Genomic DNA, 16677 nt, shown 5'->3' with positions numbered 1-16677 from the left:
GGCAAACCAGGGAACTAGTCACCCGCCGAGAAAATGTAATTGTGCAGTTATACTTATACTTGGCTGAGGTCAAGTAAATACACTTTATATGCCTTATACAGGCCTAAAAGGGAGATCATTTTTTAGTTCTTGCACATGTATTTTGCTGACTCCAACGCTAGACTTATCGAAAGGAAATGTCTTTGTCCTATTTGACTTGAATTACCGTTTTGTGTTTTTACATTATAGATAACCAAGAGTTGGAAAATATTTTATTATTAAATTAAAGCACAAAAAATAGGTCTTGGTATTCAATGACGTAAATGACAAGTATCAAATCAAGCAATCAAAATGAGAGCATGTATCTAATACATTGTAAGTACAGCAAATATTTTATATTATTTAAATTTAACATATATAGTAGGTGGCAGTTGCTGCGTATTGTTAAACAGACTTGCTGAACATAAGCCATTCTGTATTTTGCTATGTAATTGTATGCCATTATTACTCAGCAATGAACCCAGTGTTGGTTGTTTGATCAATGTACTCCAAATATGAATAGAAATAAATAACGATAAATAAACTTTAATGGCTTTAATTACTCTTGACCATTTTAGGAAAAAATGATCAGTCCAGTAGTACCAAACTAAGCCTTCTCTTGGTGTACAATTCTAAATGACTAAGCTAAACTCTGGCAGAATGCAGCAAAGATGGTAATACACATGCATTGTCTTTTGAGGCAGGTTGCAAACACAAAATGCTAGAGATGTTACAATGGTGAGCACAGCTGCATTGTAACAGTTGCCCTACGTCTCTGGTGTGGTGCTGTAGTGTGAAAAATGAACAGCAGAGGGTGTTGTTAGTGAACAATTCCAGCAGGTCTATAAGGACACAATATACTCCCGGATTCCTCTATGTTCCATCCAGCTACACCAGCGGGAACACTCCATACACCCCAAACATGTGCCAATACTATTCATTCAGTATTTATGTTAAATGGTTTTGTATTAAAGAAAGGCACTGACAGCAAACCTCTTCTCACAGAGCAGGAATCTCACAGATCAGCACAAACAGTTCAAAGTGAGCTTCTCAAGCCCACAAACATGCCGCAGGTCCCTGTACGACCACCCTCTTATGGGGTTAGGAAACTCCAGATTGTATAGTGGAAGTCAACAACTATCTAGTGTCTACTGAGGGCCATTTCAACCTTGGCTTAAGACAGATTTGAGCCCTGGCTCAAAAAAATCACAACACAAAACAGACAATTTGTTCTGAAGCCTACTGTTCAGGAAGGTGGCTTTTGAACCATACTATAGTTATTTATTTATTTATTTATTTATTTTTTCTAGCCTTCTGTGGACAGATAACTGTATATAAAGCAGTATGTTTTATAGGTAAAAACTCTCTGATCCCAGTATTTATTTATGTATTAGTGTATTAAAAACAAAAACAAAAAAACAGGAGAAATTCCAAGACAACCTCAGCAGCTTACAAGTAAAGGACAGAGAATCAATCTTACATTTCATTTTGGGAACATGCCATTTTCAAGATCTTACAAGACACAAAAACCTTATAGTTATAGGCCTTAAGTGTAATAATATTGAGCATATGTGTTTCTGGTATGGAATCAGACAAAGTTCCAATTTGATGAAGCTTTAAATCAAAATTATTTTTTGTTAGACTTACAGGAGGGTACTTTTATATACCTGAGGTTTTGTGATCCTAATGATCTGTGTGGTCTGGAACCTGGAATCCAAAAGTGTACAGCAACTCCTCTTATAGAATATCATATCTGGAAAAACTTCAGGTCAGGTCTGTGTGAGTCTGTTCCAAAGGGGAGCCGAAGTTCATTGCAGCGAAAGCCATATATGGTGTCTTTACTGTTACCAAACACATGTTATTAAAGACCTGTTATAAGAATGTCTCCAACAGGGAGACACAACTGATCTTTACCTAATAAGGAGGCAAAACCCTAGATTTTTGTTAAAAAGGATAATTGTTATAGCACTACCTTGCATAAAGAAGTCTTTAAACCTTAATCCTTTTGACCTCACCTTTCCAAGACAACCAATACACAATAACAGTGTTTGCCAACCAAATGGCATACTTTTCACACAATAATACAAAAATGTTTACATTCCAAAATGCCTGTAAATGACAACTGCATTACCCTACATGTGAATGATGTTCAAAGCATAGATTAAACTTCATGTTCAACATACACTGAAGCAAGGATTTCTGTCCAAACTTTAAACTGTCTGTGTCACCATTATTACAGATACACATTTAAAGGATAAAATAACTTACTTCAGTACTTGAGTTGCACTCCTAAACTAGCATGCATTATGTATGTGGAATACTATAAATAAATAAATACATTGTTTCTAGCTGGATTAAGTTAACATTTAAAAGAAAGTGCTTGATTTATATAAAGTATGATACATTAAATGCTTATAGCATTTAAACACATAGTCTAAGTGTATTTAATTTTTAAGGTTAAAGTAGAAGACGTTTTCACTGTTGCCTTAATCAGTGTTTCAAAACCCATCAACCCTTGTGTGAGGTAGACACAATGAAAGAATTGGAGGAGGCCCTTGTGTGGTCCTACTCTAATTGTTGACCTAAGGGCAAGTGTCTCTGGTGCACACATTCCACCTTTGAAATTGTATAATCCCAATAGAAAAATCTAAAAAACAGGCAAACCTAATTTGAAGTATAAGACATGGGTATGACAAGTTATATGGGTCAACTTCAGTCTGTAAATTATAATTATATATTACACTTAATTATTTAAACGACTTTCTTCTATAACCATGCTTAAATGTGATTTACAGATTTATATTTTACACAAATTTGGAAGTGGAGATTAATGAAAAACAAAATGCAGCGCAGACCAAGAAGCCAGAGGATGCCCTGGATCTGCGCTGATTTCGAAATAATGAACAGGCTGACAGGGAGAGAAGGACAGGAAGATGGGGAAACCCTCCTCCTGTATCAACAGGACCGCTGTTTACTTTTTTAAAGGAGACTAGACCAGCAGGATCCAAAATTATGAGGTGCTTTAAGTGTTCAGGGCCCTCAACCAAGCAGCTAGGTCTCATAACTGAACACACAGGATAACCTGAATCAACCCTGAATCAATGTACTCTAGGACACTAAAAATACCTTCCTTAATGCGTGGTACAGTGTAACAGAACATCAATATTATATCTTGTTTGCACTTTGTCAACAGTGGTTTATCCAATGCACAATTGCATGCTAAGTGTTCTTAACTTATACACATGAAATAAACCACTACTTGTTAAGGGCATTCTTGCAGTCAGCTTGGCAGGTGCTTGGTCTTAACACACTCTGCTTTCTAACCTTGTATAAACATGCTATCAGAAAAAAAAAAAAAAAAAAAAAAAAAAAAAAAAAAAAAACTATAACATGTTTGGCAGGGTCCTGAGCTCTTTGTTTTGTTTTGGCTAGCTTCTTATTTATGTGTCTTTATTTTGAAGGGGAATTAAACCTATACATGCTAGTTAATTTGGCCTTTGGTTGCACCCACACATTATAAGGAAACACAGTTCAGTTTAGACAAAAATGGAGGATAAATAAATTAGAGTAGCTACCTCTAAGAGTTTATCCAGAGTTGAAACGGGTTAGGAGAGGGGATGGTTAAATTTCTTCCTTCATCTAAAACATAATACACAATACACTGGTAATAATCCAAATCTGAATTATTATCTTTGCAATTTGGATAGCCTAAAACAGCTTTAGAAAATCTGAAAATGTTTTGATTCAAGTACAAAAATTATCTCTATTGCTTACGGTGATTATTTTGACATGAACACACACACACACACACACACACAATGCCATTATCACTGGTAGTGCAGTATTTTATAGGTGAGTTGGAATGGTGCTCAAAAATAGAAAAGTACAACTAGCTACAGTTGTGGAAAAATATATATATATATATATATATATATATATATATATATATATATATATATATATATATATATATATATATATATATAAAAAAAAAAAAACAAAAAAACATCTAGACTATGCAAACCTGCTTCAAGCTTGAATGGGGTAAGGATTTTATTAAGATTTAAGAATGTATCAGAAGCATCAATTCCTCTAAATCTTGAGTTTGGCATGTCACATTTTATTCTGCTGCAAAATAATACATTCCAAAAGTGTTCTTTAGCATGTAAACATAGTAGTTAATACTTTTTAAAAATGCCTCTTGCTAATTGTATAAAATAAACTTAGAAGACAGAATTCAGTTAGTTCCAGTCCATTATTCATTATTCAGCCTTAGTGTGCACATTGAAATCTAATGGATTTACCAACAAGCAAATGATTTTTCAATACAAAAGAATAACATGTATAATTATTTGATATCCACATGAATGTTTCTAGTATTTCTGAAACATGTATGGTTTTCTCCCATGTACTGTATTCACCGAGTCAGCCTGGGGACAGTTTTTGATCAGCATGGAACAACTTGGGGCTTGGTACCACAATGAACTTAACTTTCTATTTGCCTGTTTTAATACATAGTCACCTTGAAGAGGACAATCACTCACATCTACATTTACAAGTATTTTTGTGCCATATAATATACAGTACTTCACAATTACCAGCCATGTAAGTTAAGAGTATTACATATGGAATTGGAGACCTTTGATTTTAAACAAAGACATTGGTACAGGGTCAAGTTAGATCAAGAGTCAATGCAGAAATGCAATGTGTTGTTTTTTTATTTACTTGCAAATTGTTGAATCTTTTTTTTTTTATCTGTAGGACAGTTTTAAAATTATTAATATTATACCCCTTGCTGAGTTGCTATGCTATGATATCGCTGAGTTGTAGTAAATTATATTACAATACACTAAGTTTTTTTGATTTCAGTAATTAATTAGTTTTACAGATTGGTTTCATTAGTAATATTTATACAGGGATCAATAAACTACTCCTGACGAAAAACACAATCTGATGTAAGGAGAGGGGTATTGCAAACAATTGCGTCTACAAAATCTGAATTGCCAGTTAATTATTTTTCAATGCGGCCTATGTAAGCTTAACAGACACACACAAATAATGAGCTGCAATCATGATAATCATCAGTGAGTGCTTTCTGTGCATCAGGGTATTTACCAGCCACAATTACAGCCTAGAGGTGAGGTGAGTTAGGAGCACAGAGAGCAGTAGGTGCTGTATGAGATTTGTGGAGCATGAATCAAACTAAATTTAAAAAAAAGTCAGAGCAAGGACAGCAAAGTCCTCTTGGCACACTGAAAAGAAAAGAAACTTTTCTGAGGAGTCCTTACGGCTGAGGTCACTCAGTATAAAATTGAGTTATTTGGAAAAGCCTCAGCCAACATCAATTATGCTACCAAAGAGGCCATATGGTCCTCTATAGTAGAGAAAGTCAATGCTGTTGTGTTACCAGGAGGACAGTCAACCAGGTGATGAAAAGGTGAAATTCAGCTATTAGGTCTAGGATGACCTGCGGAGTGAGATGGTAACGCCTTACCAATGCATCCTACGGCATCCCAAACAAAGTGACCCTGGGTTTGAATATGTGGGTTCTTTTCCGTCTTGTCCTTCTCCTCTGAAGGTTTTCCTGTCTGTCCTCAACAAAAGCCAAATGTTGCCACATCAGGAAATGAACCACAGCAGCCACCCTGAGGCCAATGACAGGTCTCTGAAGCTGTGTAGTTCTATACTGCTCTTAATTACTCACTTCTACAATGGTTTGCACCTTGTAAGAGGAGGTGCAAAGTTTTTGGAGGGTCAGCAATTATCCAAGTGCAAGACAAATTTCCTTACATCTCATTATAATGCTTGCACCCATGCAGTACTCCATGCTCTTCTCTTCATCTGAATACATTTCAATATAATTTAAATGGATTAATGATGGCAAAGTGCTAATTTGACATCGGGTGCAGAATGGCAGGTGAAAACCATTCTTTACATACAACGCATTTTTAGTGGCTGCTAAAGTCCCACTTTACGGCAGCTAAACATGGTTTGCACGTGTAAAACGTAGATTTTGCCTACAATATGGGTGTTTTGCAGCCACAAATCACTGCACGTATCCTTACATCAGCCCCTATATAGTTAAACTGTGGTGGTATTTTTTTTGTTCTGCCACTAAATCTATGTCCAGATTCGAGAATGAAAAGGAAAAGGTATTCTAAGAAATCACATTAACAAATTAATGGTGAATAGTGAGAGTTTGCTTTTCTGAGTGACAACATTCCAAAATAAAAATAAACTACTAGGCTTTTTTTTTTTTTTTAAGGAATTTGGAATTCTTATAACCTTGTATACTACACAACTGAGTTGGTCTAGGGTATATTAAGATACCGTTTTAAATAATAAGACATTAAATATGGTTATACATTATTTGAGTTATTATTACCAACAATTCCTCAGCTCCTTTTAAAAATGATGTGAGTCATGAGATAACAATTCCTACAATGCAGTCAATGCTACTGAGAGGCATACTAAAAAACAACTTCCTTTTAAGGGAAACTGCTTTGTGCATACAGAAAACCTCTCCTGTCAGGTTTTATTAACCAACACATTCTCCTCAAAAGGAAAACTTTCACAAACTTAATTTTATAGTACAGTAGTTCTATGTGATACAAACATATCGCAAGTAGCACTGTTTAAAAATACTTGACAAGATTAAACTTGTGTGGCTGTGAAGTGTTGATGTTTTTACACAAGGTAACATTAACCCTATGCATTCTCACAAGAAAAAACCTGTGATATTGGCGTGATAAAAGTGAAAGTGGTCCCAGCAATGTGGACAGTTCATTTACTGGTGGTAAAATGCTTTCTGTGCTAAAACAATTGCAAAAATTGAAATTATCCAAGAGGAAATGGAAATTAATCAGCATCCCTCAAGATGCTACAGAAGACACCCGAAGTCACAGGAACAACTATATATATATATATTATATATCTAATATATATATAATATATATATATATATATATATATATATATATATAATCAAACCCCCCTCTCACACAATAATCATGTCTGTCTCTTTGGCATGAATGATTAAAATGATTAAAAATGATTGAAAGCCCCTTAGGGTACTACTGTTTACATTTTGATTATTACAAGATTTTTATATAAAAGTCACAGCAGCTGTTCAGGTTTCAGTGCTTGTCCTATAGGCAAGGTAAATATTTTTCTGGACACATCTCCTGCCATATTTACTTTTCTGACAATAACTTTCCAAAAGAGAAGTTTATTTTTGATTGTGTTATTTCTTTGCCGTGCAGCAACTGTCATCCTTAAAATCTGTCTCACACATTAAATTATGTTGTGCAGATGAGGCTGGATTGACTAGACCTTGAATAAGTTATTACTTACACCTTATGTTCTATGACTCTTCTGAAAATAATTTTCTCAATGATTTAATAAGCATGACCTCACATTACTACACACACCCTATATCATTTAGGCAATACAAAGCCACCTTTTCTACATGATTTCTGTGAGTTAGCTATCATCAATTAAAACAAAGCATGTGTTTGTTCCTCTCTATTTGGAACATTTTGCTTCACCTTACCAGAGCAGTGTATTATGTTCAGCTTACTGCTAAATATACAAGTACCCATTTAATCATACTGTTTTTTATTTATTTATCTATTTATTTATTTAATATACCTTTTGCTAGAGAAGGCCCTGCCCATTGTTTATAAGCCACAGTTCAGTTTGCTGAAAACAGTTTACACACGTGGTAGCCTTACTCTGTGGCAACAGAGCTTGTATGTATATCGGTATCACGCAACATTAAGTAGAAAAAACTATTGTGTAAATGGGCGGTCCCTTACATGACTGAGCCAATTGTAAAATAAGAAAATATAATTGAAATGTATTCTGTAATATATAAAAGCAGCATCGCACTGTTCTGTCATTGTGGGCAAGACAGTCAACACAATCCTAGTGTGATTGGTTGACTGATTAATAATAATAATAATAATAATAATAATAATAATAATAATAATAATAATAATAATAATAATAACAGCTCATATTCAGAACCATTCAGCTGCTTTACTGATTGTCACAGGGGAATTCATTGATTTCTTGCGTTTCACTGATATCTCACTAACAATTATTTCACCTTTTTTTTTTTTTTTTTTTTTTTGGTATTTAGCTCCTCTAAATTTTTTCCTGTTTTTTTCAAATAAAACTTGAAATCTGAGGGTCCCCGCTGGCTCATTGAGTACAACTATTTTGTGGAGTGCATGGTGAGTGAGGCAAACATGGTTTGAATCAACTGTTCACACCAAGCTGGCCAACCCAAAGGGAGTGCTGCATCTGCCTTAAAGAAAATCAGCTGGTGACAGTTCACTTCATCGCTCTTCAGCGACCTCTACCAGTCAAGTTCTCACCTCTTGGGAGCTGCAGCTTTGCAGCTTCCTTTGCTAAAGTTCAGCGGGTGAAAAGAGGCCTGTTACTCAATCCTGATTAGTAAGTGGATTGTAGCAATGAGGTGACATCCAAATTTGGCAGTTTGGTAAAAAGTAATACAACATTTACAAGAAAGACCAATTCAGCAGAACAAACTTCACATACCTTCCAACCACTCAAGGGAAATCAAATTGTTTCTGTAGTTATTACATCATGTGGTTTTATAATAACCATCAAAAGCAGCTTGACTCTTTATCTATAAGCAACATATATGTAACATGGAACTTCTAAAATTAAATACATGACTGAAGTAACCATGCAAAATGTATTCTGACTATAATAATAAAATAAAGAAAAGTACTATATGGGTACTATGCAGTACTACTCCAAAGTAAATGTTCTAAAAATTACATTTATTAGTGCATGGCGATAGGAAGGGAGGAATTCATTTTCTTTCAAAAATGTGGTTTTAAGACCAAAAGATACTGTATTCATATTTACAATGTAACTATATATTTTATTATTTTGTGACATAAAAATCTAAGTTAAAATCTTTTTTTTTGTGCGTGGAAGTTTTCACTTTCTGTTATTTTTTTTTCTTTCCACTGTGTTCACTTTCTCTCCCCACTCTCACTTTCTACAAGTAAAAAATGTCACTACGCACATCTGGTTTGGAATCTGTTTTTCTTTCTTTTTTTTTTTTGCTTAAGATCAATCTAAATGGTTACAGATCAGACTTCAACAAAAAAAAGCTCCCTGCACCACAGGCTATCCCTGACCTTCTGTACTTTACCAAATAAGGATTAATTTGGAGAGCAATTGGCTTACAACTGAAAGAATAATAATGAACAAACACTGCGATTTTCAAAAGAGGTATAGGCCTACACATTATACAAAGTGGTTTTAGTTACAAATGAAATGCAAAATATATATCATAAATATGTTATAGGCCTATTTGATCAAAATCATACCTCTGAAATATATTTCTCCATATTTTTTTAATGATAATTATTATAATCGTTAGGCTCCAGGCCAAATGTTCCCCAAACTGGAACCTTTTCAATTAACTTGCAAAGGGAGTTATTTTCAAAACATGATAGGTTGATTTTGTGTAAAAAAACTAAACAAAAAAACAACTTAATCACTTTTTTTTTTTTTTTTGTAACATAACTATACTTTTATTTCAACTTAAATCACTGTCCTGTAAGTCCCTCATAAAGAATAAACAAGTTAATTATACGTGGTCACATATTTTCAATTACCAGTAGCATGTAGCATTCTTTAATAAAACGCTTGGCTTTAGTGCATAAAAGAAGTTGTACAGTACATCTTGTACAGTACATTGTCTGTTTGGTATAAGCAAGTTGCCTGCCAAGAGACAATAACTAAAGCGTAACGGGACTGGCACTTAATTAGACATTGCACATTAATAATCTGTAGTAAAACTACACTTTTCTATAAACAAATTTAAAACACAAAATGACCATACTATTAAACGACGGTACAGGCGTGTTCTGTGTCGTTGCCGGTTGTGTCAGGTAAAGTCTGAAATGTGTTTTCAATCAAATTCAAGCACGTTAAATTACAGAGGTGATTAAATAACAAAAATGTTTACCTTTTTATGTTTTGCCAGACCCCTTTTAATGCTATAAAGTTTATTATTTTAAAAATGTAATTAATGGCATTTACATGACCATGCCAAGCCATAGGCGATATACAGTACACATCACAATTGAATAGATATAAGTACAACGCTATAGTTTCACACAGTTCACAAACTGGATTATTTAAATACTAGTACAATGCGGTAAACTTTACACAGTGGTGGTCCATTTACAAAACAAACACACACACGCTCGCCTTAATATAGTAACAGTACATTCAATGCTGCAAAAGATGGACAAAGTTTTCGATATATGGGAGTCTAATAAAAATAAATAAATAAATAAAAATACTGTATGCATGTCAGCAAACACCCTTCAACTATTTTTACATTGACATCACTGTCGAAAATGCCTCCCAAAACGTATCCTACCTCTGAGACCTGTAAAGGTTGCATTTTGTCTTTGCCACCTTGCACCCTGAACCCCCATGGCGCTCCTCCGCGCACTGTTATGCAGATGTAATCCCCAGTGCCCATTTTGGCGGATTTCAGCAGTGTTTACCAATCAAGAGGCGTTTCATGAAGTTGCTTGGACTCGAACGCAATAAACTACTACTAGAACTGAGGAGGCAGAGCACCTCGGTTTGTTGGATGGGTCACTCGCATCTATTTAATTCAGAGCCCAGCCTGCTCCGGATACGTCACATTCATAGGCATGCCCTGAACCAAAAATGATAACATCGGAGGAGAATATTCTCCAATTTCGGTTGTAGAGGTACGCGCAGGACAGCCAAAAATAAACATGGTCTTGGCTCGTTACAGCTAATGGGGGATTCGTTAAACAGTTTTACAGTTGGCATAGATTTGCAGTAGTAGAGCGAGTTACCAACAGCAAAAATATTGAAATATAGGCTGAACCCCTTAGTTTTAAAGAGTATACTATTACAGAGCTTACTTTTTTCTTTCTAAAACTGCTATTTCTCTTGATTGACTAGAATCTGTTATCATGTTCCCTTCGACAAATACTTAATACAGTATATTAATTAGTCAGAAAAAAAGAACACTGAACTTCGCCTTTTATGTTACAATCCTTTGCAGCCATTCCTGTATACAGTTTGCTGTGGTAAATAGAAAGAAAGAAAAACATAGTCAAGTATTCTAAAACAGTCAAATCACAGTTAAAGCGTGTCAAAGCATAGGTAAGCAAGATATATAAAGAAAATAATTAAAAAAAAAAAAAAAAACATATAGTAAACAAAATAAAGATAAACCATAGCAATGCATACAAGATTACCTGCAAATGGCTGTGCATCGTGGTATACTTCTCCCCTTTTCATTCTGAAATTGCTTCTGACTCCACAGATCAATAAGGAGGTGATATATTAAAATACCATTTTTTATATCCTTTTGCAGCCAGTGAAAACATAAATCTGTATTTTGTATAAATATAAATATATCTTAATTATAGCACATGCTTTACTGGTAAACGTATTAGTAGGCCATTAAGAAAGCTTAAAATATTTTAAAAATATATTTGTAAGCATGACAATTAGCAACTAAAACTGTACCCAGTATATTTGACAGTCATTTTGTTTTCTAGATCTCAAATACAGACCACAGGGCTATGTTAAGAAATCACATTCTTTAACTCACGGACATAACACCACTGTGGAATTGTGTGCATGTAATTAGGAGCACCACACCACAGGTGTGTTCATGAGATGACAGTAGTTGTTAGACTGTACAGACCTCTATAAGACACTAGTGCATGAAACCCTCACTGCATGTGCTTCCATTCAGACACTGCTTTTCAACTCTGCTGTCATGGTTTCTAACGATGCATGTAGTTTTCAATTCATAACCCTCAGGTTTTCCCACTCAATTATGTCTTTGACACATAACCCAATTGTAACCCTAAATGGCATTCAGTTGTACCAGTACTTTCATCTTCCTATACTTGCACTGAACTGCCCCATGTTTTGCCATTTTCTACTACTGCTCGTAACTATTTTCTGTATATTGTAGTTATTATTTTTGTAATTGCTTTTATTTAAAATCATTCTTATTCATTTATCATAATTATTACATGCTCTTAATGGAATTTACTCTTATACGCAAATATCTTTACTATAAGTTAATTATTTACTGTATTCTTTATTTTGCTCTTATTTGAATGTGATTTTATTTTCAGCTGATTTTACTGTACTTTATAACTGCTCTTATTTGTAAGGTTATATTGTGTAATGTGGTACTTTGTAGCAACTGTAAACCGCCCTGGATAAGGGTGCCTGCTAATAAATAAATAAATAAATAAATAAATAAACAATAATAACAACTCTAGGTTTTAGTCAGTCAATAAATCCGAAACTGCACTGACTGGCCAAATAAATGAGAATGTAAGAAAAAATTGCAAATGCCATAGATGGATATGTATCCAAATTTGTGTGACAGCTGTGTGTAAATATTCAGCAACAATTAGATCTTGTGCCTTCACAAGTGGTATGATAGTGGGTGCCTGTGCAACAGGCTTATCCTGTAATGGAGTGGCTGTATTGACCAATGTGTTCCGGGAGGAAACAGACATGTTCAAGGAATAGACCTGCTACAGCTGCCCTTCTGCACTGGACAGGACATGCCTGTTTATCTCAAGCATACCGTAGCAAGCTTTATTGGACACCCTTGGATCATTAATAAATACTCCCTGGATGGTCTTTTTCATAACCACATAATGCTGTTGTTTTATGCTGTTTTTCTGTGTAAATAATCACAAAAAGTAAGATAACACAAAGAGTAACAATAAAGAGTGAAATTTAATTGGTGGTCTCTGGTCATGCGTACTTCTGCTTACTTTGAATAGATCAAGTTTTATTATAGTTGTCCCTTATAAAGTACCTGACTTGACCATACACCGAATAAACTTGAAAGGTTACAAAAATGTTAGTTTTTTGGAATGAGGAAATCAAACACAATGGACAAGTTACTTGCTGTCAAGTGTTAGCTGACAAACAGCTTCAGGGAAAAATCACTTAAGTCAAAATCACTCATTATTATTGCAAACACCCAAAGTGTTTATAGTGTAGTATCTATTTAGCCTACTTTTAAATAAACATATATTATATGTAATAATTACAGTAGCAATAGCTTAAGCCCTGGTCATTCCTACAAAGAATAGGGCAAAAACTACAACTGACGGTCTGATAATCTAACATTAAACTCTCAATATACCGGTAACTGTATAAAATATAAATCGATAATACACTAAAGATGCAGTTTGTAACAGCTATGCCCAATTTTACACAGCATAATGAATTGATGTATGAGTATTACATAGCACGTCACTTTGTCAGAAAACAATACATTATTATTATTATTATTATTATATTATTATTATTATTATTATTATTATTATTATTATTATTATTATTATTTCTGAATAAAAAAAAAAAAAAAAAACTTTTTTCTGAAAGTCTGAGTTTGTTGGAAACACGGTTGATAAACAAAACAAAACAACTACCGTGCCACGTATTCGTAAAACATTTCTGCTTTAAATCAGCATCAACCCAGCAAATTTGCGACTTCTCTTAATCTACATTTCCTCTTCTGGGAGCAGAGCAGAGCGCTGACGTGTGGAGGAATCCCCCTCTCAGTAAGCGGCTGCGCACTCTGCTCTCTGAACTGCCCTGTGGACATTAGGAACCGGTGCGTTGTTGGAGTTTGACGTGGCACTACATTGAATAGCAAAGGGTTCATAGAAAACCACCCAGCACAGAAAAACACACACAGGTAAATAAGAGAACTTTTATTGCTATTAAAATCAGATTTACATGTTATTTTAGCATACCGAGCTTATGGAAAATCTTGTTAATTCTGTTTGATGCATTTTACAATGTTGTTAAATAGCATATTAATATTACTTTGATGTTGAAGTTATAAAAAGCTGTCAAAACCAAATTCTGAGATTGTTTTAAACGCGTCTGCTTCTACAACTGAAGTGTCTTGTCGCTGTTCGTTGTGTACATTTTTTTTTTTTTTTTAATTACTTCAGGTATAAGCGCTTATATTTTTATTGATGTCAGTTTGACGTGGCACATTTTAATAACTGTAATGACACTTCGCTAATCACAACGTTCAGAACATTAGCAGACTGGTCTTGCGACAGCAACAGATTAGCTAATGCTCAATCAAAATAAAAAAATAAAGTAACAGTATTACTGTATCTTGGCAGTATAGTCTGAAAGGCAAGGCAGGCTTACTGTCTGCAGGGTTCTCCCCAGGAATTCTGTAAGTTATAGATGAGTGGCAGAGCTTTATAGCCGGGAGCACTTTTACCAGAAATGTAAAATAGCCTTACATTAAATATACAATAAGACAAAGCATTGTAATAATATAAGACATTGAATAATTAATAACAATCCACCCTAATTGGTACACCGGCTACACTGCTCCATTACCCCCTGATCCTCTCCTCTTTGTGTTTCTGGTAGAGCATACCAACCCATTAATAATTTCCCCCAAATAACATCCCATCGATCACTAAGTTTTTTTTTTTTTTTTAAACACTGGTCCCTCTCGCGGTTCTTCTAATTCGCTTTCTATTCTACAAGTTGCTCTTCGACTATATCGTGTTGCTCTTTTTCATTTTCTTTTTTTTTTTTAATCATCCAAAACGGTTTGATAGTTTCTGCATTCATTGTCACCGTTTCTGCTTCGAAAATTATTGGATTTATTTATTTATTTATTTATTTGCAGTCATGTTTAACGTTTCATCCTCCCTTCACCGCTGTGATTGGTTAAATGTAGTGTCAGCGGGGTTACACAGCAACACCGCTGTCATGTGGTTCCAAAATTACCGTATTACCTAGCGCGCGCAAGTAATCTAGTAGTCAGCACAGTCCCTATAGTTAAAGGTACAATAGCATCTGCAAGACTGGCGGCTCGGGTTTTTCCAGCTGGGTGGCGACAACCACTTAATGCCTGGGAGAACCCTGGTCTATATAGTAAACGGCTATTCTCACTAGCGTTTGTTCTCTGCTATTTGTGTATTGAGACTTGCGCGTCTAATATCACAGGCAAGATGGGGAACGCCTGATTATAGCAGTGCACAATATCTTTTTTATGATAAGCATTACAGAAATATCCACGAAAAAGACTACAAACAGAAATTAAGGGAGCATCGGAAAGTAATGCATAACAATCAAACAACGTTGCAAGGGGATGTGTGCAGCTGATGGTGACAAAATAATGATGTGCAGATTCTGCAACCGTCGCCTGGAACGGGAGTCGAAAGATACAGTCGTTAAGCATTCATTAGCTGTTTATTCTTCTGGGGGAGATATGACTTGTTTACGTATATTTTGCGTTAGTATGCTAATTCTTTGTTTTGTTTCAAGTGATGAAAGCTTTGCATTGGAGCAAGTACTGCTTTGGTTTTGAATGAACGGATTTGTTTACTGATAAACCCCCAAGCTTGTTCTGTGTACTGGAGCCCTGCTTCAGGGCAATGGGACTGCAATACAATTCCGATCGTTTTTTCATTTTTTCTTTCTTTTAATGGGTAGTTTATTATGACAGCCCCACAATTGTAGGGGTGTGTGTGTGTGTGTGTGTGTGTGTGTGTGTGTGTGTGTGTGTGTGTGTGTGTGTGTGTGTGTGTGTGTGTGTGTGTATGTATATATATATATATATATATATATATATATATATATATTAGCTCAAAGAGCCAGCTGCGCAACGTTTCGATATGTTGTACATATCTTTCTCAAGGGAGCATTTATACTATACTATTATTGGCATACATCTATGTCAGTTGTTTTATTAATGTGTATCAGTAATAAAATGAAATTTGTGAAAAATAAAACTAACAATAATTATAAAAATTAAAAAGAATTTCACAGGACTAGGTCTATGGTATAAAGCATTGTAGCAAAGCCCTGAGTTTGATGAGTGAATCTGCACCATTGGCCATGTAAAATAGAGAATGTGATCGCATAGAGGCTGTCTGATACTAAGTGATGTTGCTGTTTGCCTTCTGAAGGGAAGGCACATCCTACAGCAGAATCCACACAAACATGTGCAATCCAGACAGATGAACAGTCGCCATCATAAGCTTAGAACATTTAAGAATGAAAATCAGCATATAGGCTCCTGGGATCTAAAATCCACAACTTTGTACTAGAGAGGTGTAAGCACACGTGGATAGAATAAGGTCAGACCCTTGTTTGAGTTTAAGAAGCTTCCAACCTCTAGTAAAGTTGTCTTGTGATGAACCCACTTCACCTGAGGTGGTCCTCTAGTGCAATAGACTTCCATACATCTGTGATTAGTCTATATGTAGCATTTCAATTCCTAATAGGCCTACCCCATTGTTTTATACTATGTTCAGGCTGAAGTACAGTTAAGTGGGTTGGTGGTATACATCACTTAACTGTATCCGTTGAGTGATTTTTCTACCTGGCCTTATTGTAGAAGCTTACAACAGTGTAATAATATAATCAACCTCATCTTCTCTGTATCATCTCGTGTGCAATATTTGCAAAGCATTGACTAGTGGACACGTACGGGCTAGTCCATGTTCTGAATGTTCTAAATGAAATACTGTACAACAAAGAGAGATCTTTTCCTGGAGATCTTTGTGGAAAGAGTCAATAGGGTTAATC

The 16677-nt window shown here is 35.0% G+C and overlaps 2 protein-coding genes across 3 annotated transcripts in view; one reads left to right on the top strand and one right to left on the bottom strand.

Annotated features, from left to right (window-relative positions):
* LOC121295443 (synaptopodin-2-like) overlaps positions 1 to 10664 on the bottom strand; it is a 47547-nt gene extending 36883 nt beyond the window's left edge. Inside the window, exon 1 of the mRNA XM_041220058.1 lies at positions 10454 to 10664. Coding sequence (XP_041075992.1) covers positions 10454 to 10558 — 105 coding nt within the window. The 5' untranslated portion in view covers positions 10559 to 10664. The remainder of the gene's footprint in view (positions 1 to 10453) is intronic.
* A 3032-nt stretch (positions 10665 to 13696) lies between these two features.
* The window catches only part of LOC121295432 (protein transport protein Sec24D-like), a 42316-nt gene continuing 39335 nt past the window's right edge, over positions 13697 to 16677 (top strand). For both annotated transcript variants that reach the window (XM_041220044.1, XM_041220037.1), the window contains exon 1: positions 13697 to 13804. The gene's annotated coding sequence lies outside the window, so the exon portion shown is untranslated. The remainder of the gene's footprint in view (positions 13805 to 16677) is intronic.

This window comes from Polyodon spathula, chromosome 2, assembly GCF_017654505.1.
Source record: "Polyodon spathula isolate WHYD16114869_AA chromosome 2, ASM1765450v1, whole genome shotgun sequence".
Classification (NCBI taxonomy): domain Eukaryota; kingdom Metazoa; phylum Chordata; class Actinopteri; order Acipenseriformes; family Polyodontidae; genus Polyodon; species Polyodon spathula.
The sequence above is the reverse complement of the archived record's forward strand: the minus strand, read 5'-3'. Positions and strand labels throughout refer to the sequence as shown.